This window comes from Capsaspora owczarzaki (genome assembly GCF_000151315.2).
Source record: "Capsaspora owczarzaki ATCC 30864 unplaced genomic scaffold supercont2.5, whole genome shotgun sequence".
Taxonomy (NCBI): domain Eukaryota; class Filasterea; order Ministeriida; family Capsasporidae; genus Capsaspora; species Capsaspora owczarzaki.
This window is the reverse complement of record NW_011887296.1, coordinates 1633778-1657876: the sequence shown is the minus strand read 5'-3', so window position 1 is coordinate 1657876 and position 24099 is coordinate 1633778. Positions and strand designations below refer to the sequence as shown.

Sequence of the window (24099 nt, the reverse complement as noted above, 5' to 3'; positions counted from 1 at the left end):
TTCATGGATGACTATCTTTTGTTCAAGTGTCGACTATTCTGCTTTCCTATTTGACGCATTTCGCAGTTTATCTTTTTTTGTCGCTCTGGTTTTTTCAAACCCAGCAACAAAAACGGTTGCTATTTTGATTGTATTTTTTTTGATCTACAACTTTGGCGACTTTATTTTTTGCTTTTGGCTTTTTCACACCTCGACTGAGGGCCAACTTTTGCGACCGAACGAACGCACAGAAAGCTCGACTGCAGCAGCAACAGCAGCAGTAAGAACAACAAACCGAACAAGCTCTTCGCAGGTCTGTGTGCTGCAGTAGAAAGCTGGACCAGCAGCAGGGGAGCACCAGCTCGTCCATACACCAACAACGATGCGAATAGGCGTGGTGCTTGTCCGACAGTTGTTCGCGCGACGGCGACGAGTGACTGCGGTCGCTGCTGCAGTACTCATGTTGCTTGCAGCACTCACGCTACTGTCGTATGGGAATGTGCCACCCCAGCTGGAGAGCATTGCTTCGGTTGCACCGCAATCTGCGTACGACCGGGCGTGGTTTGCTCCTGCGGGAGGAACGCTTCACAGTGACACCTCGACGACCAGCGCTGCTCCCGGCAGTGCAGCAACCCACGCCAGGAGTACCGATGAGACGCTGCCAGCCAACCAAGCTCATCTGGGCGAGGTCGTCGCGGCGCTGATTGCGCACTGCCCGGGTGAGCAAGCGCGGCGCCTTCCCGATGCTCCAGCCGTCGTTGGTGGCTGGCCAGTCCCAGGACCTGCGCAACGCCGTCTCGCCATGCTCACTGATGACAACCAGTCGCTGCACAATCACCAGGCAGGCAGCCAGGACGACAGCAGCACAGCGGGCCAGAGTTTGGTTGCTGAGCAGCAAGCGCAACAGCCAGAGCGCGGCCGTCCTCGTCGAAAGATGACTCAGCTGGACGAATTTGACCTTCCAGCCACGAATGAGCAACAACTTGCTGAGCAGTCCTCACAGCAACATCAGCAGCAATTGGGAATGATAGACACTGCCAATACGCAGCCAGAGCAACAGGCAGAGGCCGCCGAGTCCAGAGAGCTGCTGCTTCGCCAGCAATTATCATCATCGGGGGCTGGTGGAGACACCTCACCCGTTCGCCAGGGCGGCGTTCTTCTGCCGCAGCAACAGCCGCCTGGAAAAATGCCAGACAGCCACCAGCAGCAAGCGCAGCCAAGCCCGTCTCCAGCGCGCACATCGAACTCGGCAGCCGATCAAACTGTCGCAGCCATACAAGCTAGCAACCGAATCACGCCCACCATCCCCGCATTCGAGTCCTATCGCTACAGCACCACACTGACCATGTTTGTTATTGCAGACATTGCGACATTCGACTTGCTGGAACCCGAACTGCGCGCGATTATGCCAGACCGCCAGAGTTGGCGAGTGGATGTCGACGAAGTACAGCCGCAGCTGATTCTCATCCAACCGTCTTGGACGCATCGCTGGAGGGACGATTTGTTCAGCAGCAACGAAAGCACAGCGCTTATTCAGATGGTCGAGTACGCGCGCTTGACGTACGGCACAAAGAGCATTTACTGGAACACGGAGGATCCACACCATTTTGACCAGTTTGTGCACAGCTCGATCTTGCGCCATGTCGATGGTGTCTTTACAACAGAAGAGCAATGTGTCGCCAAGTACCGTGCCGTGCTGGGACACGAGCGTGTCGGGTTGATGCCGATGGGAGTCCAGCCGGCGCGCGTCAACCCGATCGGCATGTACCGACCGAGAACGAAAGGGTATGCATTTGCGGGCACCTACGGCTTCCAAGACAAGTTTCTCTCACGCACGCAATGGCTGGACATGATGCTGTTGTCTGCGCGAGAGCGAGGCCTGGTTATTTACGATCGAAACTCGCATGTCACATCGGATGCCGTCCTCAAATTTCCGACTGTCGTCTACGGCGATCTCATTCGGCCGTCTCTACGCTTCAACGAGACGATTGCAGCTTATCAATCGCACGATGTGCAGATTAACGTCAACTCTGTGATGGATTCGCACACGACCTGCTCACGCCGTGCACTCGACGCAACCCTGCGAGGAACGCCGGTTCTCTCGTCACCGAGTCCAGCAATGGCAAACTTTCTGGGGCAAGACGGCGTTGTGGAAATCCATTCCCCAGATGACGTGGTGCAAGCCATGCAGAGACTCGACAGTACGCTGACTCGTGAGCGAATCGCTCTGAACGGCCAGCGGCGTTTGTTGGCATCCCACACCATGCAGCATCTGCTCCATCACGCTCTCACGGCGACTGACTTGAACGACCGCTTTCCACAACCCTCGAAACACATTTCCCTGGCCGTCTGCCTGCCGTTGGATCCTTGCTCCTACAGCACCAACGAAGCAGACATCAAAAGTTTCCGCGCGTCCTGTGTTCACTCTCGCACCATGGCGGCCGTACGTCTGGTGAATCGCGTTGTGATTGACCGGCACATGGACTTGTCCATTGGGTTCTTTTTGCGCGAGAATCTACCCTCCAAGAGCAGCAACACGACGCGATGTGCGACGTTCGAAACGCTCGCGCGAGAGCTCAACGCCACCATGACAAAGCACCTCAACCCTGCGCAACCGCGTGTATTGGCCTTGAATGGCCACCCGTTTGCTCGCGAAGCAGATTGCTACAACTATGCCGTCTCATCTGCGCTCCCTCAAACGCGCTTTATTACTTTTCCAAACGTCCGCCATTACTATGGCCGCAACTTTTTCCGCGACTTGTTGCCTGCGTTTGACTACACGTTTGCCGCCATTGTTGGCAAGAGCAGCGTGTACGCCACACTGCAGAGGGACGACCCCACACGCGCATGCCACCAGCAGCTCGATGCGTTGCTCGTGTCCGATCTTGCTCACGCCTATCCTTCCATAGGACTGACGCATGAGACGCTTGGACTCGAACTCTATCGTCCAGAGCTGCAGAACGAGTATGTCGATTCGTTGGGCGTTGCGGTTACTGCCGTATTCCGGATGGATGTTTTCCAGCAGCTCCAGTTTGCTCGAGACGTGAATCGCCCTCTCGAGCAATTGCTGCGCCGAGCAACTCAGCGCAAGATTGTCATGTACTCGACCAATCGACACAACTTCATCCTCAACAACCAATCGGGCGAGTGTAGCCTGCCCGTCATTTCAGACAGCGCCATCGCGTTCACTTCGTGGTAGTTGTCTGAGAATGTCTTGATATTTTTTCTTTGGATTTTGGTGTTGGCATCGGTGCGTTGGGGGTAGCTTTGTTCACGTTATCACCCATCAATAAAAAGATTTCGTTTTCACTCCAATTGTGTCACACGAGTGCCATAAAGCAACAGCAATTTGTGAGTGAATGATCTACAGTCTTCCATAAGAGCCCCAAATCTAATCAACTGTACTTGAGCCTTTTTTTAAAGCTTTGAAACAGGGAAAAAAGAGCAATCGAATCAATGGTGTATACTTTTTCTACAGTACATACAAACACAAACACGAAAGAAACCACCAACCGACCGAAGAAAACACGTCACACAGAATTTTGAAAAGAATAAACACAAAATAACTAATCAACACATTTGCCTCTTCAAACGACGACGACGACGACGACGACTAGTCATCAATCATTTGACGCTCTTGCAAAATCCATCGCGTCCCATCACCGCTGCGAGGGTTGGGCACAATCTCAAATCGCGTCAGGTCTTTGCGAGTAATCATGCCGACGACTTGATTGAAGCGGTCGGTGATGATGAGGTGACGAAGACCGAGACCACGGAAGATGCGGTAAACGCGCGACAGCGGGGCTGCGTGCTTGAGCGTGTACGGAGTGGGGTTGAGGTACGGGCGCAAGTCCATAAACTGCTCATTCTCGTACGCAGTGGTGCTGATTGTGTCGATGGATGGGTAGCGCGGGTAGGACGCTCGGAAATCGTCCACGGTGAGAACTTTGGCCTGCACCGAATGCTCCCCTTGCGCATTCACGACACGAGGACCAAATGCGCGCTCCTTAAGAATGGTGATGAGTTGCGAGCGCAGAATAATCCCGCAGAGCGTGCCGTAGCTGTGCTCGTTCACAAGAGGAGCATGCTGCAACGAAGCAGAGTCGCCCGTGTAAGGGCCTCGGACATTCAGGTTGAGGAAGGGCGGCAGCGGGACTGCGGATGGGGAGGCTGTGTTGGGAGTGGACCCAGCCGTGGTCGGCGCTGCTCCATTGACATGGTATTGGCTCTCCGGAGGGAAGGCGCCCCAGTCGTTTCCTGACGCGCCAGTGTTGCCGCTCGACGTGCTGCCGTAGCTCGTTCCAAGCGTGCTCAGCTGCCCGCCAGCGGGAGCACGCACAATGTCAATGCCCATCATGTGGCCGGCCGTGCTCATGTTAAAGTTCATGACGGACGCGTTGAGGTTGATGTTGGGCATTCGGGACGAGGCAGAGGGCCGGGGCACGCCACTGCTGCCGCCAGCCGTACCGGCCGAGCCCGAAGTCATGGTGGATGCGCCCAAGGGGAGACCGCCTGCCGCACCACCACGCTGCTGGAGCTGCTGGCGCCAGCGTTGAATACCATCGTCCGTGACGACGGGAAAGGCGTTGTGCGTGGTGGTGCGCAGGAGCTCGACAATGCGCCCAACACGGTCAAACTCTTGGATGCAGACCACGTTGGAGCTCATGACGTGCGACGCGTGGAAGTGCTGCATGGGCAGCGGCGCCTCCCAGTGAAGAATGGGCACGCGGCGCAGGTGAATGTGCAGGTCGTAGATGCCCTCGTTGAAAAGATCGCCCACCAGCTTGGCCGCCATGATGGACAGCATCAGAGGCAAGCCGTAGGAAATGTTGCCCGTGCCTTCGACCACAATGACTGTGAGGGAGATGGTCATGCGAACGATGCCTCCGAGCATGGACGCCGCTCCAATGAGCGCGTACTTGCCGGGATCAACCCAGTCGGCGTCCGGGAAGGCGTGGTAGAGCAAGTTGCCGACCAAGCGGCCGTACGCGGCACCCGTGAGCAAGGCGGGCACAAAGACGCCAGCCGGGACGGAAATGCCGTACGTCCAGCACGACAGGCAGAACATGACGAGGAAGAAGATCGAGAGCGTCTCGGGGCTGTAGTCACCGCGAGTGGCATGGAAGAGATTTTTGATGGATTCTTCGGGAGTGTTGAAGAGCATTGTCGCAATTTCATTGTACGTGTGCTCCTGGCAGAAGAACTCGAGTGGGTTTTCACCAGGCTTTTCACCGAGCGGCAGGCAGTTGTCGTCAAAGTAAATCAGGGTGAACGAGACAATGACTGTCGCCGCGGCGACGAGAATGACCTCCAAAAAGCGGAGCGCCTTCGAATGGTAAATATACTTGAAGCGGAAGACGGTCAAACGGTGGTTGAGCGCGTTGAAGAGCGCACCAAAGAGACCCGCGACCGCACCCATTGCGATAAAGATGGGCAGCTCAAAGAGGTTGTAGTTGGCAGAAGCGAATGCGCCAAAGTTGACGAGACCAGGGCTGGACATGGCGCCCCACGACGTGCCTTTTGTACCAGAAAGGAGCACGTTCAGGGTGAAGGAGGCAATCATGGAGCAGAAAAAGATGCGCCAAGTGAGGGCTTGGTTCCAAAAGCTGGCGCCTTCTTCCAGGCTGAACAAGACGCCGCCAATCGGCGCGCCGAACGCGGCCGAAACACCGGCCGCAGCACCACCACTGACAAAGTCGCGCTTTTCGTGGTCGGTGCGGAAGGCCTTGAACAGGTTGAGGTCGATGTTGAACGTAGTCGACTTGCCTTGGGAGATGCCTGCTGCAATGACCGAGCCCGTGTGAATCATGGGACCCTCCTTGCCGCACGCCAGCCCGCCACTGACCGAGAACAAGACACCCACCGTCTTGGTGAGGAGGGCCTTGAAGCGCACGACATGCGGGATTTTGATGCCGTTCAGGTAGCACTTGATTTCAGGAATACCAGAGCCCTGGGCAATCGGCTCGACAAACAGGACAAGCAAGCAGGCGATCGAGACGAGGAAAATGTCAATGCCCATCCACAATAGCACCGATTGGTCGAGACACTCGTCATCCACGCAGCGGGTGATGGAGTCTGAAATCCAGCCAAACTTGACGCTGGAGATTTGTGTCAAGCAGTAATCAATCAGGAAGGCCACCACGGCTGTGAGCACTCCGACAAAGAACATGACGAGCCATCGCGCGGCTTCGAGTCGAACGTAGTGCTGTGGGGAGCAAGGAAGGAAGGAAGGAAGGAAGGTGTTGAGCAAAGAGTTAGTTAGAATGAAAAGTTGGTTGCAGAAGAGAGAGAGAGAGCGAGAGAGAGAGAGGCAAGAATCGAAGACAAACAAACACAAAACCCAGGACAACAAACAAGAAGCAAATTGTTATTGTTACCTTGCGATCAATCTTGGCTTGATCCTTCACGTAAATGTCGTTTTCTAGGATGTCGTAGTCCAGACTCTGACAATCCACCCAAGCCACACAGCACGAAACGCAACACGCTGAGTCCCAATCCTTCTTCAAAACAAAAACGAGCTCTCTTGCGAGTGAGTGCAATGTGCACGGGACTTACCTCAAACTTGGTCGAGATGGACGTGACCTTGCTCGATCGCAGCTTTCGTACGCTGTTGGCCATATTTGCCGATTGGAAGTTTCTCAGATCGCCGTCGCCGCCGCCGTTGAGCAGCAATCTTGACGACTCGTCCCCGCCTGCCTCTTCGTCCTGATCTCCGTGATCGTCCGAATCCTCATCATCGCCGTCCTTATTGCCGTCCCAGTCCGGGTTGCGCGTCACATATCCGCCGCGGCCACCCATCCGGCCCCAATCGTCGCGGCTCGACAAAAAGTCGCCCATCTCGGTTCTCTGCAAAATGACATCCATCAAAATAATTTATGTGATGCGATATTTAGTAACAGAAGCTCAAGCTCAAGCTCAGTGGAAGTGGGAGTGGAACCGGTTTTTTTTTTTTTTTTTTTTTTTTTTTTGCGGCAGTGAGAACGAGCGTAGGCAGCCAAGTTCCGACGTCGTTGCCACATTGCTACAGCGGACTCACTAAAATGCTCCGCCGGGCTCCATGATTTCCTCTTTTTTTTTTTTTTTTTTTTTTTTTCCCAATGCAAATCCAATGCAAATCCAATGCATTTCCATTGATTTTTCCTCCTCGTGATGTTCCAGTCCGCCCCCCCTTTTCCCCGCCCGCCTCGACTTGTCCCGCTCCGTTCCGTTTTGACTGAGTCACAATCAGACGCCCCGGATCAGAACCAAACCCGCTTTTCCCCCGACTTCCAAACGCAAAAAGCACTCAACTGGTCGCTGGTTGAAGAGGCGGTTGTCTGTGTCGTCCTCGTCGTCCTCGTCTTCATCGTTGTTCAGCGATGCCGCTGCCCCGCCTGCGGCTGCTCCTGCTTGCCGTCTGCTGCCATTGTTGTTGTTGTTGTTGTTGCTGCTGCTGCTGCTGTTGGTGCTACTGCTGGAGCCCGCCGTCGGTGGGTGGTTGCTGCCGCCGCTGCCACCGCCGCTCGAGCCCAGCAGCCGGCGAATGGACGACATGCTTTGCTTTGGGTGTGTGTGTGTTTCTCAGCGAAGAAGAACAAAATCAAGACTGTCACAAAATCATCATGATCATAATCATCCGTACAGTATATTTCTAGCAAGGGACTTGAAGGAATGAAATGAGGGTGCACTAAGAATACTGAGAAGAAGAGGAAGAGGGCTGAGCGCTCTGCCACCAACCCATTCTCGCTATTGCAGCTCACCGACGATAAAGTGAAGGAGACGAGGGCCAGAGAATGGGATTACACTGGAACAGTCCTTGTTCTGAACAATCATGCTGTACGAGAGCATGACTGAGCGACAGCGCGAGCTGTCTGACAAAGCCATGGATGCCGAAGGACTGTTGTACGGAAACGCCGAGTTTAATATTGCAAAGTACATGTATGCCAGTATGTATGTATGTGCTGACAAACGTGGCGGAAGACAGTTTGGGTGATCGGCAGATTGGCGACGATGGAGCCGAAGCGATTGCAGAGGCACTCAAAGTGAACACGACGATGAGTGAGCTCGAGTAAGGCGTCTCACTGTGATTGTAGCATGTGAATGGGTGATCAAGTAGAAGGTATTATGAGAGCTAACTGAACGAGGGACGGACAGCTTGGGCAAGAACCAGATTGGCGTCGCTGGAGCGCAGTCGATTGCTGAAGCACTCAAAGTGAACACGACGCTGACGACGCTATAGTAAGGCGTCTCACTTCGATTCGAATACCTGTACGTGGGTGATTCAACAAGAGTGTTTCCTGATGAAGGGCATGGTCAGTTTGGATAGAAATCAGATTGGCGATGCCGGAGCAGAAGCCATTGCTGAGGCACTCAAAGTGAACACGACGGTGAATGTGCTCGAGTAAGGAGATTTCACTTTGTGTCTAGCGCGAGTGAGTGGGAGAGGGCAGTCAAATTGCTCATTTATGATGGAGCGGATCAAATCAGCTTACGGTTGTGTCATATTGGCTATGCGGGAGTGCTGGCGCTTGCCGAGGCCCTCAAAGTGAACACGACAGTGACGATGCTCTAGTAAGGCATAGTTCTCTTTGCCAGATGCATGTGAGGGGGGGGGGTTGCTTTCAGCAGAGGGGATTCAGAGAGCCGTCACTGAATCCGGACAGTTTGGGCAAGAATGCCATTGGCGATGCTGGAGCACAGGCGATTGCTGAAACACTCAAAGTCAACACGACGCTGACTTGGCTCAAGTAAGCTGTTGTTTTTGTGCGTGGTTCAGCTTGGACATTGAGCCAGGGGTCAACCAGACCTTACCACATTGTCGTCCCTGCTCACCCCGTTGAGCGGCAGCCTACCACAAAACTGCATTGGAAATAGTGGCACCCGAGCGATTGTTGAGGCACTCAAAGACAGCTGCCGTCGTGAGGTTTAGTAAGTTTGTCCTTGTCAAAGGCATTGCGACTCGTGCAACTGGTGCCATTCCAACCAATACTCGATGAAGTAATGGCCTGCTGACTGCTTTTTTATCGTGATGGTTCGTTGCACAGCATCTCCGACCAGATACGCCCTCTTGTGTTCTCCTTGACCCCACGGTTAGCGAGTGCTGAGGACGTTCAGACTGTGTTTCACTTGCTGACCAGCGGACTGGCGCTGGAAGATCAATCCGCATCACTACCAGTATTACCGGTCGAACTTGCCGAGCACATTATGGACGAAGCGCAATACTGGCAAGGCGTGCAGTGTACCAAACGAGAGCGATTTCAAGCAGACACCCCCGACGTTGCTCTGAAAGTCACAGTTCCTCGGAGCTTGGACGGAAATTGGGTCTGTGTGAAATCAATTCATGTGCTTCGTGACAAAGCGACACATGACGGCGACAGCGATGACAGCGCGTTCGAGTTGATCGTCCGAGATGAGCAAGGCAGTGTTCGATGCGAATTTGCTGCTCAACCGACGTTTCTCGATGCGACTCTCGAGTCCTTGACAATCTGGCCAGCGCTTGCTCCAATCATCCGACAAATGCGCGGGGGCTGGGAAGTTCAAGTTCGACCCAGCAAGTCTGTACAGGATGTGGGATTCGAGTCGCTTTATCTTGGATACGTTGGACCAATTTTTGCAATGTTTGAGTGCCCTGCTTTTTCGAATGCACGGAAAGCTTCAGGGTAGTTTTTTCCTCAAACCTCATTGCAGTAGACAAAACACCCTCGAAAGAGCAGGCTACAAGGGCAATTGGCAGCCAAGCAGGAGACCCGGCAATCAATCTGAAAAATGCAATCATATCCGAGCTGTTGCGCACCAGGATTCCCAACAATTCTCTCCCGTTGAAGGCGTGCAAAGGTGACAAATAGATTGTCCGCAGACGTATGTCAAGTAAGCATTCAAGAGTACAGCCGTGGGACGCAGTGAGACACGGTTGTTGTGCGTATTCTTGGTTGAATGCTCAACACAACATGTGGTTCAGGAGAGATCTGCCCACCTACTGTATTTCAGTTACGGCCATATCTGGTGGAATGCACCGCATCCCGTTCCGCTCTGCGAAGTTAAACCACCATGAGAGTAGTTAGTACTGCGGTGGGAGACCACGCGGGAATACTGCTTGTTGTAACTCTTTTTTTTTTATTTTGTTTTTTTGTTTTGCCGTTCTTCTTTGTTCGTTTTTTTTTTGTTTTGGCTTTCACTGATTCTTCGATTGACGGCCGAGTTTCTCTTCGCAAAAGAACTCCATTCATCAACAATCTATTCCTGTGAACGAATGGGGGTTGCAAAGTCTCGTGTCAGCGTCGGCCACGTCCTCACATTTCTTTGCCCCTTCAAAGCCTTTGTTGAACTCGAGCTCGGATTTCTTGTTCAGTCATTTTGAGTTGTTTTGATTTTCCTTTAAAGATGAGCGCTGCAGCAGGATTCGCAACGTCCTTCCAATTCAACCACCACCACCACCACCACCACCACCACCAGCCAGCCACCAGCAACCACTACTCCACACACACACCGCAGCGCCAGAGCAGCGGCGGCAGCGACGAAAACCAGCACGAGCGAGCGTACCGGACCGAGTCGTCAGCTTCCACGTATGCAGATCACCGCATTCGGAACAACAACGCTGCTCCCAATCCGAACCGCAGCAGCAAGCACTCTGGCGACCCCACCGTCGTCGAAAGCGGGTCGTACTTTGTCTCCAACCATTTCCGAATGCACCAGCTGCACGTCCTGGCGTCGCCCTCGGACGCTCTCGTTGGCGCTGGACAGTGCTCTGCGGCTGCCTCAAATTCTACAACTTTTGTCACAAACTCCCAGACGACATTATCGTCGTCCACCCCATCCCATCCATCCCCATCGGCACCAACAGCAACAACAACCCTTGCAGTGAGCTCAAGCACCGCCAGCGAGAGCACCAATCCCGACGAGACCTGCTGGTTGCTCGCTCTGCCGGTAAAAACCAACACGTCATTCTGCCAAATTCGGACATCTTAGAATTTTTACGCCACTCTCACACCTTCCCCGTCCTGCTTTTCCCCAACTCACTCTGCATGATGACTTCTGCATGCTTTTTTCTTTTGGTTGATTTTCTGTGCTTCACCATCAACAGCATGACCTGCTGCACGAAATTCTACTCATTCTGGACGCGAAATCCCTCGCCATGCTCGCTTGCACGTGCCGGGCGCTCCGGGACCTGGCTCAGAACGACGTTTATTGGAAGCATCTGTTTCGCGTCGATCGGCACACTTGGCCACACTACGGCGCACCGGTGCCCAATCGCGCCTTCACATCCAAGCGGCAGCTGTATCTGGCATACACGCCCAACAATCCCGCGGCCGTCAATGGTCTCCACGTTACGCCCAAGCCGTCTGCTCGCGGTATTTTCAAGACCATGAAGCGGGCCGTGCTCGGCCAAGCTGTCCGCATGGCCATCTTTGGACCCGGACTGGAGAACGCCCAGCAGCTCCCTGTCGTGTCAAGCCTCTTGTTCAACCCAATGTCACCCCTGCGCGCCACGCGCATGTATCCAGGCATTGCAGGGGTTGGTTCGGGTGTAGGCGTCAGTATCAACGGTATTGTGCTCAACCTGATGACCCTCTACCGATCCACGCAAGCCAAACGACGCACAACCAGCGTTCAACAAGTCAACCAGCTTTCCGACGGCTTTGGCCGCCTGAGTCGCGAGATGAGCCAACTATGCAAAACCGTCGACACCTACGCCTTTGTCGTCGATGCGACACAGCTGATCGAGCTGTCTGCCAGCGATCGCGAGCTGGATCCCGAGCGTGCGGAAGCACACGATTCGTACATTGCAGACGCCCGCATCGAGCTCTCGCAATTGCTATCCGATTATAACGTTGCCAAAGATGCGCCGCTGATGGTCTGGGCGGTCGAATTGGCCCCGAGCGACGCCTCGACATGGCTGCCCGCTCCGATTGCCAACAATAGCAATGCGCCAAATCCAGCTCGTACCGCTGACGGTTCCAGCGACACCGCACCCTACCTTCCCTGGAAGACGGCGTCTGGCAAAGTTCGCACTGCGTCTGCAGCCACTGTCGCTGATGCTCTCGAGCTCCATTCCATTGCTCGTCCATGGCGCGTGTTTTCGGTGGACATGAGCACCTTCCAGAATGTCCGCGACTCTGTCGCGTGGAGTGTATCTCAGATTTAGTCAGTGTGTGTGTGTCGGTTGGCTTTGACAGTACAGTAAGATGGAGTGCTTGGTACAGTACAGTTCAAGCATTAAATAAAAATTGAAGAACTTGTATTTTACAGTTACGACACGCTCATTGTAGATTTCAACGGGCGCTAAAAGGAGCCAAAGAGAAAGGCACGAAATGCATCACAGACACTCTGCAATGACAATGCGCCATGGCCACGAAAAAAAAAATTCATCCTGGTCACGCAACCAAACGCAAGGGGACCAAGCAGCAGCAAAAGCAAATAAAAACACCATAAAAACAAACAGACATCATCAAACTCAAAACTCGTGGTTACTCGCCGGAAATGGTCGGCAAAGTGCACGCATCCAGCGACGCAGTCGAGCTACCAGCGCTCGACAATTGCTGAGACTGCTGCAGGTTTTCGTGCACAGAGTAGCGTTGACGGGGCGACGCATTGCCGTCACCGGTACCGCCAACAATAACAACAAACGAAGTGGGCCTGGCCGGATCAATGACCAGCTCCTTCGCATTGGCGCGACTTGAGGCGCGGCTGCGCGAGCGCGTGAGATTCGAAGCGTGCTGCACGTGCGCAAACGCCGACACGGGACTCACGGACGTGGGCAGACCATCGAGCGACGAGTTGGACGACAATGGAGCAGGCGCAGGGAGCGGCGACTTTCGGCCCTTCTCCTCGGCCTCGGCAATCGCGAGCGCCGCGATGATGGCCGGATCGCTGTAAATGTCCGGTTTACTCGTGTTGCCATCTTGCGCGACCTCCGGAGAGCGAATGTCGTCGTCGTCGCCTCGCTTGCTGGACTTGGCCAAACGCTCGGCTTGCATCTGCATGTTGATGCGCAACGACCGCCGACGCTCGCGTCGCCACTCGGGGGCAGTCTTGTTGTCAGCACCAGCAGCCGCAGCAGCAGCCGCATTGGCTTGGCTTTCATCGCCTTCAACAGGTTCCGGACACAAGATTTGGCTGGCGTCTGCATTCTTGGTGCAATACAGCAGGTTGGTCGCCTTGCGGTTGAAGGAAGGCACAGCGGCCGCCGTCATTTCCCAGGTTGTGTCGCTCTTTTCCAGTCCGAGCTTGATGCACGTGGCAATGTGTTTGTTTGTGTATGAGACGGAAGGATCGGCAATGTACTGGTCGAGCTAGAGTTTGGAATAAGGCAGTTCGCCACCCAAAAAGAAACAGAAAAGAAAAGCAACTAAAAGTGAGCATGCTGTTGCAAAATCAAAAAGCCATCAGCAACCACCACCAAGCAGCCGAAGGCGAAACTTACGGGAAGCCATCGACACGCAGAAATCTCTCGGGGATCATGCTTGATTTCCAAACTCAGGGCCTTGAGACGGCACACAAAGTACAAGTCAGATGTCTCGAACAAGTACTTGTGTTGGTGTCGGAATGCCGTCAGCGAGATGAATTCGGATTCAATGCCAGTTTCCTCAAACACTTCTCGAATGGCGGCTTGGCCGAGATCTTCGCCTGAAGGTTGGGGCACGCAATGAGGACAATGAGACAGCAAAAACAGAGATTGAGCACCAACGTTGTACGGCAAGTCTCGCGCGCGCTCACGAAGAGCGGAAATGGGCAACAAACCTCGGTTGGCATGACCGCCTGGGAGCTTCCACATTGGTTTGTCACCGTATCGCTCTGACACAACCAGCAATTCGTTTTGGTCGTTGAGCACAAACCCGCCGACACCTGTCAAGCCAAAGTCAATTGGGGAAAAAAAGAATGGTGTGAGATTTAGAATGAGCAAAATTGTAAAGCAATAAGAACAACACCAACAGTGCATTCCCACTCTTACCAACATAGTGGGTCGCGTAGGTGGGCAGCTGGGATGGCTCGTCTTCGGGCAACCAGCGCGTCATCATGACATGCAGCGGCTCGGCATGATGAAAGACAAAGCCCTCTTCGGCGGCGATGGGAATGTAATGCGCGTCCTTGAGCGCAATGCGAAGCCAAATTCCACGCTTGCCTTCCCGTCTCCACGCGGTCAGCGAGTCTGTGTTACATTGCAAGGGGTGCCATATTAGACAAAAGTTGAGTGGGGTCTGGGGAGAGAGCTTTTGTGGCGGGTGAGCTTTTCGTTTTGGTTTTTTTCTTTGTTTTTGTTTTCTTTGGTTTCGACGTCCGACCCGCCGACTGGTTTGACCGTCAATATGTCTGTCAAAGCAAGCGTGTTCACCACGATTTCGTTTCGAGGAAGTATGGTTGCCAACGTTCCTTCCAACAATTTGCAGCAGATCCGTCTTGAATGTGCTTGTTCCACATGCCAAGTCGAGGGGTTTTTGTTTCTTCTGTTTCTTCTGTTCTCGAGAAGTAGCAGCAGTTGATTTGGTTTACCTGTGAGGAGTGTCTTGAAGCGCGCCTGATCTGCGTTGTTGGCGAGCTCTGCAGCAAACTCGGTATCAATCGTGACGCCCTTGTATCTGATTGTTCCACAGCAACATCAAAGCAAAGCAGTCCAGAGTGAGTACATTTCCCAACTCGGGTGGAAGGTGGTGGTGCGTCGTATGGACGGGGAGCAGCGGGTTGAAAGCGTTTGTATGGGGATTGCATTGGGAGAAATTGAGATTGGCGTTGGGTGCGCGGTTGTTCCCCCCGTCCGTCCGCCATTCTCGGCCTTCTGCTGTCGTCTGTCGGATGTCGGTCTCGTCATCATTCATCATGCGGAGACGCGTCGTGCAGACACAAGAAGAAGGGAGAACACAAGCGGGACTCGCTTTTTCAGATGGGGGTGTTCCCTTCCCCCCGGTCGGTTTGAACAGGGCGAAAGGCACAACGCGGGTGTGTGTGTGTGTGAGAGGAGCACATTGCGAAATGGGCGGACCAGGTGGTCGAGTGAGGGGTTAGGGGGGGGGGGGAAAGTGCAAAACGGATTTCGAAAAATAAAAAAAAATAAATAAAAAATAATACAGATTTGGCTGGAAATGCATTGGAAAAATAACAATAAAATTGTTGGCTGGAAATGCATTGAGCAATTGGGGGAAAACCAAGTCGGGACAAGGCGTTCTCCTTCTCAAAGGCCGCGCTCTCCAACGAACGCGAGGGATGAAGCAAAGGCGACTAGCGAAGAGAATGGGGAAAGCGAAGGGAAAGCGAAGGCCGACAGACCTGTCTTCGAGACCGTTGAGAACGGAAGCCATTGTCAAAACTCAGCACAATGGAACAAAAGTCGAGTGATCAGATATCTTTCGATAAAAGCTGCTTATGACTGTCTCAATGCGTCGACAATATTCATGAATCGGGAGTTTGAGGTGGAAGAACAAATCAAACAATGGTGATCCTTCAACTCTGATCTGAATCACTTATGGCCTCCCCCTCTTCCTGTACAAACTGAATCCTAGCTTGTCTGAGTTCGTTTTTCCGACTCTTCCAATCTCAGAACTCTTCTCAGTTCTACTTTATGTAAGCATTGATTGTTCAATTTCCATCTCCAATGCAAAATCCATACAAAATGCAACTCCAATGGAAAAAGCAGAGATCTTTGTTGATCTCCGCTGCTTGACCCCGCTGCTCACTTGCCCGTCCCCTCCCCCGGCTGATCCGACTTGCACCTGTGCGCAGATATATCCCCCCTCACAAAAACGCAGCCATGATCTCTGACATCCAGTTGATGCTTGTTGCCAATCTGCTCGGCATCTTCATCTTTGTGCTCGTCGTCGCGTACCACTTTGTCGCCGTCAACAAGACCGCCACCGTCACTGCTGCTGCTTCTTCTGCTACTACGTCTGCTTCTGCCACGTCAGGGTCATCCGCTGGTGCATCAGTGGCCGCAACCACAGCCAGCGCCAAGAAGCTGAACTAATGCCTTGTCCACTCACTCATCTTCATGTCCCCCCCCCCTCTATTGTACCTAACATCCTAAGTTTTTTCCGCAGTTCGTTTCCAAGCAAGCCTAGTGCAAAATGACCAACCGTTCAATCCGCGAGGGTCGAGCAAAAACGAGCAGAAAAAAAAAATAATCAATGCCGAGTTATTTACATACAGAAGCACAAACAGAACAAGAACAAATCGTACAAGAGCAAAAACACACAACAACAGCCACAGATCGTCAGCGATTGTGGATGTTAGAATTTGCTTTGGGGATGATGTTGGTGGCGAAGCATCCACTTTGACTCTTCCAACCTGCGCTTTGACTTTTCCAACCAACCGCTGCTGCTGCTGGCGTCAACGCTCATTCAGTCGTCGAGGGCGTCACAAGCGAGTGAAAGGCAGACATACTGCCGGGATGAGTCGCATCCTGCAGAGCAGCGGCGCGGTTGAGCGCCTTAAGCGAATCCGCCGTCAAGCTGCCAGTGATCACTGGATGATGATGCGAAAGCGGATGATGGTGATCGGCAGAGGAATGATGCTGCATTATCACCGGAGGAGAGTTTGGCTGGGACGTGCTGGCAGAGGCAGGTTGGTCGGAGAGCGAGCTGTGGCTGCTTGCGGCAAACTCCGAGGTCGGGGTTTGGTGACGATGGCGCAACGACAAGAACGAGAAGGGCGACTTGCGCTCTGGATCCGCAGACCGCGGTTGTTGTGGCGGGACGCTGGCACCAGCCGCACCGACCTCATGACCCTGCAACTGCTGTTGATGCTGCTGCTGCTGTAGTTGCAGTTGCTGCTCATTTTCGGGCTCGGAGGTACTGCCTCGCAGCGTCGAGAAATACTTGCGGAATCCACCAGATGCAGGCTTCTTTTTGGTCGAAGAAACGCTCGAGGAGCTAGAGAGTTGTCGCTGGGGCTGAGGAGGGATGGACGTCGCGGCAGCGCACATGACAAAGTCAGAGTCGTAGCGGTCGTCGTCGCCTTCACCAAACCCATCCTCGTTGTCTTCGTCGTACGACGACTCTTTGGGCGGGCCATCCTCACGCGGCTGGTGCTTGCTTGCGAGGCCGGCGTCGGCAGTCAGATCCGAGCGAGGGCGCGATGCGCGACGGCGTGCCGGAGCTTTGCCCGGAGCGCTGGAGCTGCTGGTGGATGCCGCGGATGCCAGCTTGACGCGGAGTTCCTCGATGGTCAACCGCGGCGGGGCCGGCACAAACGTAGAACGCGAGTACGCCGGGCAGGTATTTTCCACCGAAATGAACGAGCACTTTTTGTCCAGCTGGGAGGGTTCAAGCAGAGGCACAAGGAAAGTGAGAAGGGGTTGGCTGTGTGTGTGTGTCGAATGCGAGTTGGCAAACCGGAATGGATGCATTACCGAAGTGAGGAAATTGCACAGATCGTCAAAATCGGCTTGGTTTTGGCACAAAAAGCCAATCGCCATGGAGGGATCCATATGGGTGAATGGGATTTTGTTGGGAACTGCAGAGTGGAAGGTCTGGCAGCGATAACAAGAAAAAAAAACAAAAACAAAGGCGGTGGTCAGATCAGCTGAAGAGCGGTGGGAAAACGACCAAAAAAAAAAAAAAGCGCAACCAACTCACTTCTGTCGGGAAGGACGTTTGCTGCATATCTACAAACCGCTTGCAGCCATGCGGGTCGGCAAATATTACATTGTCCTCTGTGGTGTCAAGTTGCCAAAGAAATGGTCAGTTTTCGAATCGAATGCCAAACTCCAACGGCGTGACAAATTCCAAACCTTGGTAGCCGACAAAATAAAGCGAGTGCCGTGGCCGTCCGCCAATAATTCCGACGCACTGAGCGCACATGAGAAGAGCCTAAAGAGCAATGCGAACGGACAGTCAATACGTTAGCTCAGCATCGCAAAACCCCCCCTCCCTCACAATTCTGCATCAAAACACTTTTCACTCACCTTGAGACAGGGAATGTACATGCGATTGATTTCATTCAGCCCCAATCGCAAAGGCATCAGAATGAGCAAGGGAATGAACGGAGGCGGCAGGACTGGCGGTGATTGCGAGGTGCTCGCGGACGGGGTGACCGTTTCGTCGGTGCTGACGCTTTCTGACGTGGAGGTCGGGGTTGAAAATTCAAGGTCGCGCACAGCGTCTGGTCCACTGCATAGCTCTGCAACAAGGTCTCGATAAATAATGTGGTCGATCGCCTGGTAGGCGCGGAATGGGCTTTGATGCATTGCATATGCTTGGTTGATCAGATCACTACAGACAAAGTGAAGCAAAAACGCAGTGAGTTCGTGCTGCGACCGCACATGCAACGAGAGAGAAGCGCGATTGGCAGAGTTGTTTGCTTGCTGGTACGTACGCAAAAACTCGAACAACGCTTGCCGGACCAAACCAGTCACCTGCACGCTTGTCAAACAGTTGGCAGCCGTGCTGAACGATATTGTGGATGGAGAAAGGGCTATCAAGCCGCAGTTGGTCTTGGAATAATCGAATAATCTGTCAAAAAAGAAAGGGGAGACAAAAGTTAGCCAAAAACCCAAACGCCACACACACACATCCTCCACCCTCCACCCTCCCCATTCTTCTTACCAGTCGGAGCTGATCCTCTTTCGAGCTACTGAGTGGGGCAGGGCAGGAACGATCCTCAATTCGCCAACGACGGCCAAAAATCTGCAAAACGAGCGCCTCTGCGACGAGCATCTGGGCACTGCGGAGGGTGCAGCCCCAGCCGCAATCGGTGGTGTGTTTGCTGCCAGGTATCCGCTCGAAATCCTTGCGATATGAAAAGCAGACGAGGGTTTGGAAGTCTGCGAAAAACTTGCAAATGTGTCGGCTGCGTTTGTTGTGTTTGTTTTCCGTGTGGCCGTTGCACTCGAGTTCCTTGCCGCTGTAGCAATTGCCAAGCATCCAGATGGGCGAGTCGCTGATGGAGGATAGGAAGTTGTTGACTGCAGAGCCAAAGAATCAGGGAAAAAAAACAATAATAGAAAAAAAAGTTTGCCAAGACAAAACGACCAAGAAATAAAAAAATGAGTTTTGTTGTGGCTCCATTTTCCACACAAAGCACAGAGTGCAGACTCACCATTGTGACGAATGTTGTAGAATGCAGCCAGCATCTTGCCCTTGACGTCGCCGTGGGCGAATGGGCGGGTTTCGGGGTGGGAACGAGCGTTCGCATCGGCGGCGACCGAGGCGGCCTCGTCGGTCGCGTAGAACGCCAGCGAGTGGTCTGACCATTTGGTGTGCGGGTGTCCAGGCCCATGAGCACCAATGTCTGGGGCAGAGTGCGCACCGTCGAGGTGGATGAAGCAGGATGCCTCGCGCTCGATCGGCAGCTGCAGGTGCTTCGAGTCTCTCGGTGCAGGAGCAGCAGCAGGATTAGCAGCAGCAGCAGCAGCACTACTGGTAGAATTCGACGCCACAGTGGTTGCAGCGCCGTCCTGCCCATGCTTTGCCTTGTGATGATGGGTGTTTCCTGCATGTTCTTCCTTCCCTGACGCTTGAGCATGCTTGTCTTCGAGGCTCAGATTCAGAGCAGCAGCAGCAGCACGCCCTTGCCCTTGCGCTTGCCCTTGCGCTTCGTGACCACCTTGAACTTCGTGATGACCGTCGCCGAGTGACGACTGCAGCACAAAGTCCTCGTCGTAGTTGTCGTCGTCGCCATACAAGTCCTGGTCGTCCTCGTCCTCGTCCTCGACGTCCTGGTGGCTCGATGACGACGACGCAGTGCCAGCAGCAGAGTCGACGCTCAGCAGACTTCCTGCGTCGCCAACGCTGCCCGTCCGCTGCCTCCGAAGCTGGCCCAGCCGCCGCCCTGCCTTTGTCGCCTCAAGCAGCAGCATGTCATTGTCATGGGAGTGCTGCTGGTGCTGGTGCTGGTGCGGGTGAGTGAGGCTGAGGGTTGGTTTGGCTGCTTGTGCTACATTGTCCATCTCAGTCGTCGTCGTTGTTGGTGCTCCTCCAGCCGTCGCTCCTCCTCCTCCTGCTGCAGCATCGCTGTCTGCACGCGCGGTCGCTGAGGCTGGCGTGGTCAGCGTGAGGCGCGGTGGAGCGACGTGTGCTGACTGGTGCTGCTGTTGGTGGTGGTGTTCTTCACGAACGCCGACGCCGCCACTGCTGCTGCTGCTGCTGCTGCCATTCAGGCTGCCGACGCCGCTGCCGTCCGACATTTGGATTGGAAACAAAACAAAAAACAAGCAACAAAGACAAAAAAAAAAAAAACCTGTTCCGCGCTTTTTGTTTGACTTTTTGAAGCTGAGTTCGGTTTTGATTGAAAGAAAAAAAGAGAGAAAAAAGAAAGAAAAAAAAAGACGGAAGTTAAAAAAACTCGGGGAAAAAAGTAAAAAAAGTTTGAGGTTAAAAAATTGAAGAATAAAAAGAAGAAGTGAACGAAAAAAAATGAACAATGAACAGAAAAGTCAATGAACAGAAAAGTCGAAAAGTGAATGGAAAAAGTGAATGGAAAAAGTCAATGGAAAAAGTCAGTGAATGGAAAAAAAAGTTTGATTGCTTTGTTTTGTTTTGTTGCTCGTCGATTGAAGTTGAAGCTTTGTTTTGTTTTGTTGCTCGTCGATTGAAGTTGAAGTTGAAGTTGTTTTGTTGTTGGTTGTTCATTTTGATCGAAAGCTGAGTTTTTCTGAGATTACTGGGCCATTTTCTCAGTCTTTTTTTGTCTGCTTCTTTCTCTCTCTCTTTCTCTCTCTCTTTCACTCTTTCACTCTCCCTTTGTTCACTTTGAGCAGGCGTCATCACTTGGGAATCAAAATGGGCGGCGGATCGAGCAAGGACGCCGTGATTGACGCGCTCGGCGAACTCATCGCAGCTGCCAATGTAAAAAACCCCAATAGAACAATAGAACGACACCCAGGATTGGGTCACTGAGACACTGACTGGACCTGAACCTCGGTGTCTCCATTCAACACAGGTCATTCCGTATGCATCGGCCAAGGACGAGCCCAGCGCAGCGTCGTCAGCGTCGGTCTGGTCCAAGCTGTTTGAGCGCGCACTGAGCCTGGACGACTTGTACGAGCTCGTTCAGCCAGACGACGTGAGGCGCATCATGCGTCAGACACCCGAGAACTTTCGCTCATTGCTCCACAAGGTAAAAACGAACAAAACGGAAAGCAGCAAGCCGGACGGACTTCCTATGGCAATGGCTGCAATTTGGCTACAACTTGAACACAACTTGAACTCATTCTGCAACCCGTGCACTCACTTGACACAAACTTGAACGATGGTGCTTGCTACGCGCTGTGCAGTTGGTCGAACGCGTCACGTTGAGCGCAATTCGGGGCTGCAACACGACAGAGATGGCGACTGGCGCAATCAACGGCATTCGCTTCCTCACACGCATCATGCCGCTTGTCTTTGAGGATCAAGAGTGGCGCGAGTACATGTGGAAAGTTGGACGCGAGCCTCCAACAACGGTACGGTGACCATTGCGGCGAGTGTGTTCGCTTCTGTTTCTGGTTTGTGGTTTTCCGGTCTCATTCAGACACACATTTCCGACAGTTCCCGACATCCCCTGCGACTGGCATCACGCTCGCTGGCATTCTCGTGGAGGCGTTGACCGACCTCTGCTTTTCGCCGGGATTCACGATTGCCACGACACTCACAGTTGCAGAACTCGACAGCCGCGAATTTATTTGGGAAACGGGCATTGGCATGGAGGCGGCCAAGCCGAGTGCGCATCTGGACGGGAATCGGGAGGAGGTGCTGCGCCTGCTCATCACCTTGTGCATGTCCTCTGCACTGTACCAGCCGCCAGGTAAAAAAAAAAAGCATAGGCTAAGGAGAGACGATCGTGTTCTGAACAATGGGCATTTTTCGCTCTCTCTCTTGGGCTCTCTAGGGCACATTTCCAACCCTTGGTTGGCCACACTGACATCCGGCAAAGTGAGGCACACGCTGCCCTTGATTTGCTCTTGCCTCAACGTTGTTTGCTCCTACGACCCGGTTGGCTACGGTATTCCGTACGTTGAGTCGCCTTTATGCGTGCTGGGTTTTGTTTTTGCGGCCGACTTTTGTTGTTTTGTTTTTTCGAGCGCGTTCACCTTGAAATTGAAATGTCAACATGGGCAGCTACAACTTTTTACTCGTCTCGGATAAACGTGCTCCGCTCGTGGTCATGGCAGCCCAGCTGCTCATTCTGTGTCTTGATTATCCTGGAGACCAACAGGTTGCTTCTGCCGAGTCGGAATTTGGCAATGAAGTGGTAACGCGGCAACCCTCCGCTTTGCATTTCAAACAGTCCCGCATGTATCGGCTCACTGTGTTTCTTTTGCCCTTGAATTTCTTTCCTCTTCGCCCTATTCATGACAGCCACGTACTCCAACTTCGCCTCACCTGCCAGCGGCATCGCTTGGAAACTCATGGGCCACGTCATTATCGCGGTTGCACCGACTGGAGGACTTTACTTTTGTGCTCCGTGGACTTTCTCGGTTGCTCCAAAACACACTGCGTTCCACTTACTTGCCTGGGTCTCAAGTCAAGATTGACTTTCAGCAAGAGGTGCTCGTGATACTGTGGAAGATGTGCGACTTGAACAAGCACTTTTTGCATCACTTGCTAAAATCCAGCGATGTATTGGAGCTGGTGGTTCCCATTTTGAGCTTTTGTCTCGAAGCTCGCAATGATCAATGTAAGCCTGCAAGAGTTGACTCGTGCTGCGATTTCCGACTCACTCTTTGACTGCCGGACGCGTTGGTTTTTTGGCAGCACCGCGCGTTGGGCTCGTGCACATATGCGCCTTTTTGCTCTTGCTGTTCAGTGGCGAGCGAAACTTTGGCGTTCGCCTGAACAAGGCCTGGACAGGCCACGCGTTTGCAGACATTCCCGCCTTTGTCGGTTCTTATGCCGATTTAATGATTCTTGTAAAGCATGCGTGACCATTCCGTTTGTGTTGTGATTCAATCGCTGACCATGTTGCGCACTCACGCACCACCTGCCAGACATTCCATCGGACAATCACGATGGGTCACGAGCGATTGTCCAGTTTGCAAGATTGCTTCCTGACAATCCTGGCAAACGTGTCGCCGTACTTCAAGTCCATCACCCTGGTCTCGAGCGCCAAGCTGCTGCATCTCTTTGAGTTTTATTCGACGCCTCGATTTTTGCTTGCGCGGCCCAACAACCACAATCTGCTTGTCTTTTTGATTGAGATTTTCAACAATGTGATTCAGTATCAGTTTGACGGTAAGTGTTTGCGGCATCTGCTTCAGCGCTCAGGCAACGGTTTGGCAGCCGGGTCTCGCTGCTCATTTGGGTCGCCTTTTGTTCGTTTTGCTTGGCACACAGGCAACGCCAACATGATTTACACCATCATTTGCAAGCGCGCGGCGTTCGACCACCTCAGTTCCTTGACTTTGGACAAGTGCCAAGCGTCGATTGCAGCCAAGTCTGCATCGGCCACACCTGTTGCGTACGAAACCGAAGCCTTTGAAGCCACTCAAGAATGGGTACGGTTTTTTGGTCGGTTTTTTTAATATGGTACTTGGACTGGTCCTTTGCTATTTCTGGTGCTGACAATTTGTTGCAACAGTTTGACGAGTGGAAGAGTCATCTCCAGCTGCAAACAATCAACCGAATGCTGCAGATTCTGGGTCCTCAAGTTGAAAAGATTTGCGTTGACCGGTACGAGAAGCGGAATTGAATGGGGGCGTGCGACTCGAGCTGAATGTGTCGAGTTTTGCTGACCCGTTGTCGAACAACTTCTGGGGGGGGGGCGCTTCTGCATGACAGAGGCGTGACAGACGAGGCAGAGATTTTGGACTTTTTGAGACACGGCACGCTTGTTGGTCTGTTGCCTGTGCCTCACCCAATCCTCATTCGCAAGTACCAGCCAAACGCGGGCACGGCCTCCTGGCTCACGACGTATATTCACGGCCTGCTGTATCTGCGATTGGCCAACGTCTGGAGCGGCGTTGCTGTTGTGTTGTTCCAAGCAGCGGCGGCGAAAGCAGCGTCCTCCTCTTCCCGTCCACCATCGTCCAATGCTGCCACGCCCGATGGAGAGTAAAGAGCTTCTTCACCGATATTGTGTTATCTCAGTTTCGGTTGGTTGGTGAACGTCTGAGCGTTCTTTGTCGAATGTCAAAAATCCGACCCCATTCCGGCTGGTTGCCTGCGATCGCGATTCGCTCTTCTATTTTACCAGATGAAATGCATTCGTTCCATATCACGATGACTCCTCGGTCTCAGT

The 24099-nt window shown here is 53.2% G+C and overlaps 8 protein-coding genes and 1 non-coding gene across 9 annotated transcripts; 6 read left to right on the top strand and 3 right to left on the bottom strand.

Annotated features, from left to right (window-relative positions):
• Nucleotides 1-439: 439 nt before the first annotated feature.
• CAOG_03937 (hypothetical protein) lies at nt 440-3178 on the top strand (the record flags this gene model as incomplete). Its single annotated transcript, XM_004363608.1, has 2 exons — nt 440-2180; nt 2640-3178. The coding sequence occupies 2 exons, from the start codon at nt 440-442 to the stop codon at nt 3176-3178; spliced, it is 2280 nt and encodes a 759-aa protein (XP_004363665.1).
• A 248-nt stretch (nt 3179-3426) lies between these two features.
• Nucleotides 3427-7486, bottom strand: CAOG_03936 (voltage gated chloride channel protein). Its single transcript, XM_004363607.2, has 4 exons — nt 7270-7486; nt 6535-6825; nt 6357-6422; nt 3427-6184 (listed from the first exon to the last, which is right to left on the bottom strand). Exons 2-4 carry the CDS (start codon nt 6814-6816, stop codon nt 3593-3595), a joined length of 2940 nt encoding a protein of 979 aa, XP_004363664.1. The 5' UTR covers nt 6817-6825; nt 7270-7486; the 3' UTR covers nt 3427-3592.
• Nucleotides 7487-7789: 303 nt separating this feature from the next.
• On the top strand, nt 7790-8887 carry CAOG_03935 (hypothetical protein; the record flags this gene model as incomplete). Its single annotated transcript, XM_004363606.1, has 7 exons — nt 7790-7908; nt 7943-8026; nt 8113-8196; nt 8276-8359; nt 8446-8529; nt 8622-8705; nt 8806-8887. The coding sequence occupies 7 exons, from the start codon at nt 7790-7792 to the stop codon at nt 8885-8887; spliced, it is 621 nt and encodes a 206-aa protein (XP_004363663.1).
• Nucleotides 8888-9947: 1060 nt separating this feature from the next.
• Nucleotides 9948-10063, top strand: CAOG_09571. Its single transcript, XR_889826.1, has one exon. It is a non-coding gene; the product is annotated as a 5S ribosomal RNA (ribosomal RNA).
• Nucleotides 10064-10327: 264 nt separating this feature from the next.
• CAOG_03934 (hypothetical protein) lies at nt 10328-12196 on the top strand. The gene is made up of 2 exons (XM_004363605.2): nt 10328-10881; nt 11039-12196. The coding sequence occupies exons 1-2, from the start codon at nt 10339-10341 to the stop codon at nt 12098-12100; spliced, it is 1605 nt and encodes a 534-aa protein (XP_004363662.1). The 5' UTR covers nt 10328-10338; the 3' UTR covers nt 12101-12196.
• On the bottom strand, nt 12184-15300 carry CAOG_03933 (NUDIX domain-containing protein). Its single transcript, XM_004363604.2, has 6 exons — nt 15217-15300; nt 14446-14531; nt 13907-14104; nt 13696-13800; nt 13379-13581; nt 12184-13247 (listed from the first exon to the last, which is right to left on the bottom strand). The coding sequence occupies exons 1-6, from the start codon at nt 15246-15248 to the stop codon at nt 12423-12425; spliced, it is 1449 nt and encodes a 482-aa protein (XP_004363661.1). The 5' UTR covers nt 15249-15300; the 3' UTR covers nt 12184-12422.
• Nucleotides 15301-15412: 112 nt separating this feature from the next.
• On the top strand, nt 15413-15910 carry CAOG_03932 (hypothetical protein; the record flags this gene model as incomplete). Its single annotated transcript, XM_004363603.1, has 2 exons — nt 15413-15431; nt 15696-15910. 2 exons carry the CDS (start codon nt 15413-15415, stop codon nt 15908-15910), a joined length of 234 nt encoding a protein of 77 aa, XP_004363660.1.
• A 156-nt stretch (nt 15911-16066) lies between these two features.
• On the bottom strand, nt 16067-20284 carry CAOG_03931 (hypothetical protein). Its single transcript, XM_004363602.2, has 8 exons — nt 18982-20284; nt 18489-18847; nt 18259-18395; nt 17849-18155; nt 17675-17753; nt 17520-17596; nt 17294-17413; nt 16067-17197 (listed from the first exon to the last, which is right to left on the bottom strand). The coding sequence occupies exons 1-8, from the start codon at nt 20066-20068 to the stop codon at nt 16280-16282; spliced, it is 3084 nt and encodes a 1027-aa protein (XP_004363659.2). The 5' UTR covers nt 20069-20284; the 3' UTR covers nt 16067-16279.
• Nucleotides 20285-20574: 290 nt separating this feature from the next.
• CAOG_03930 (hypothetical protein) lies at nt 20575-24079 on the top strand. Its single transcript, XM_004363601.2, has 12 exons — nt 20575-20729; nt 20824-21000; nt 21158-21325; nt 21411-21666; nt 21751-21871; nt 21981-22113; nt 22221-22539; nt 22617-22771; nt 22850-23093; nt 23196-23356; nt 23440-23531; nt 23640-24079. Exons 1-12 carry the CDS (start codon nt 20664-20666, stop codon nt 23914-23916), a joined length of 2169 nt encoding a protein of 722 aa, XP_004363658.1. The 5' UTR covers nt 20575-20663; the 3' UTR covers nt 23917-24079.
• The last annotated feature ends 20 nt before the right edge of the window (nt 24080-24099 follow it).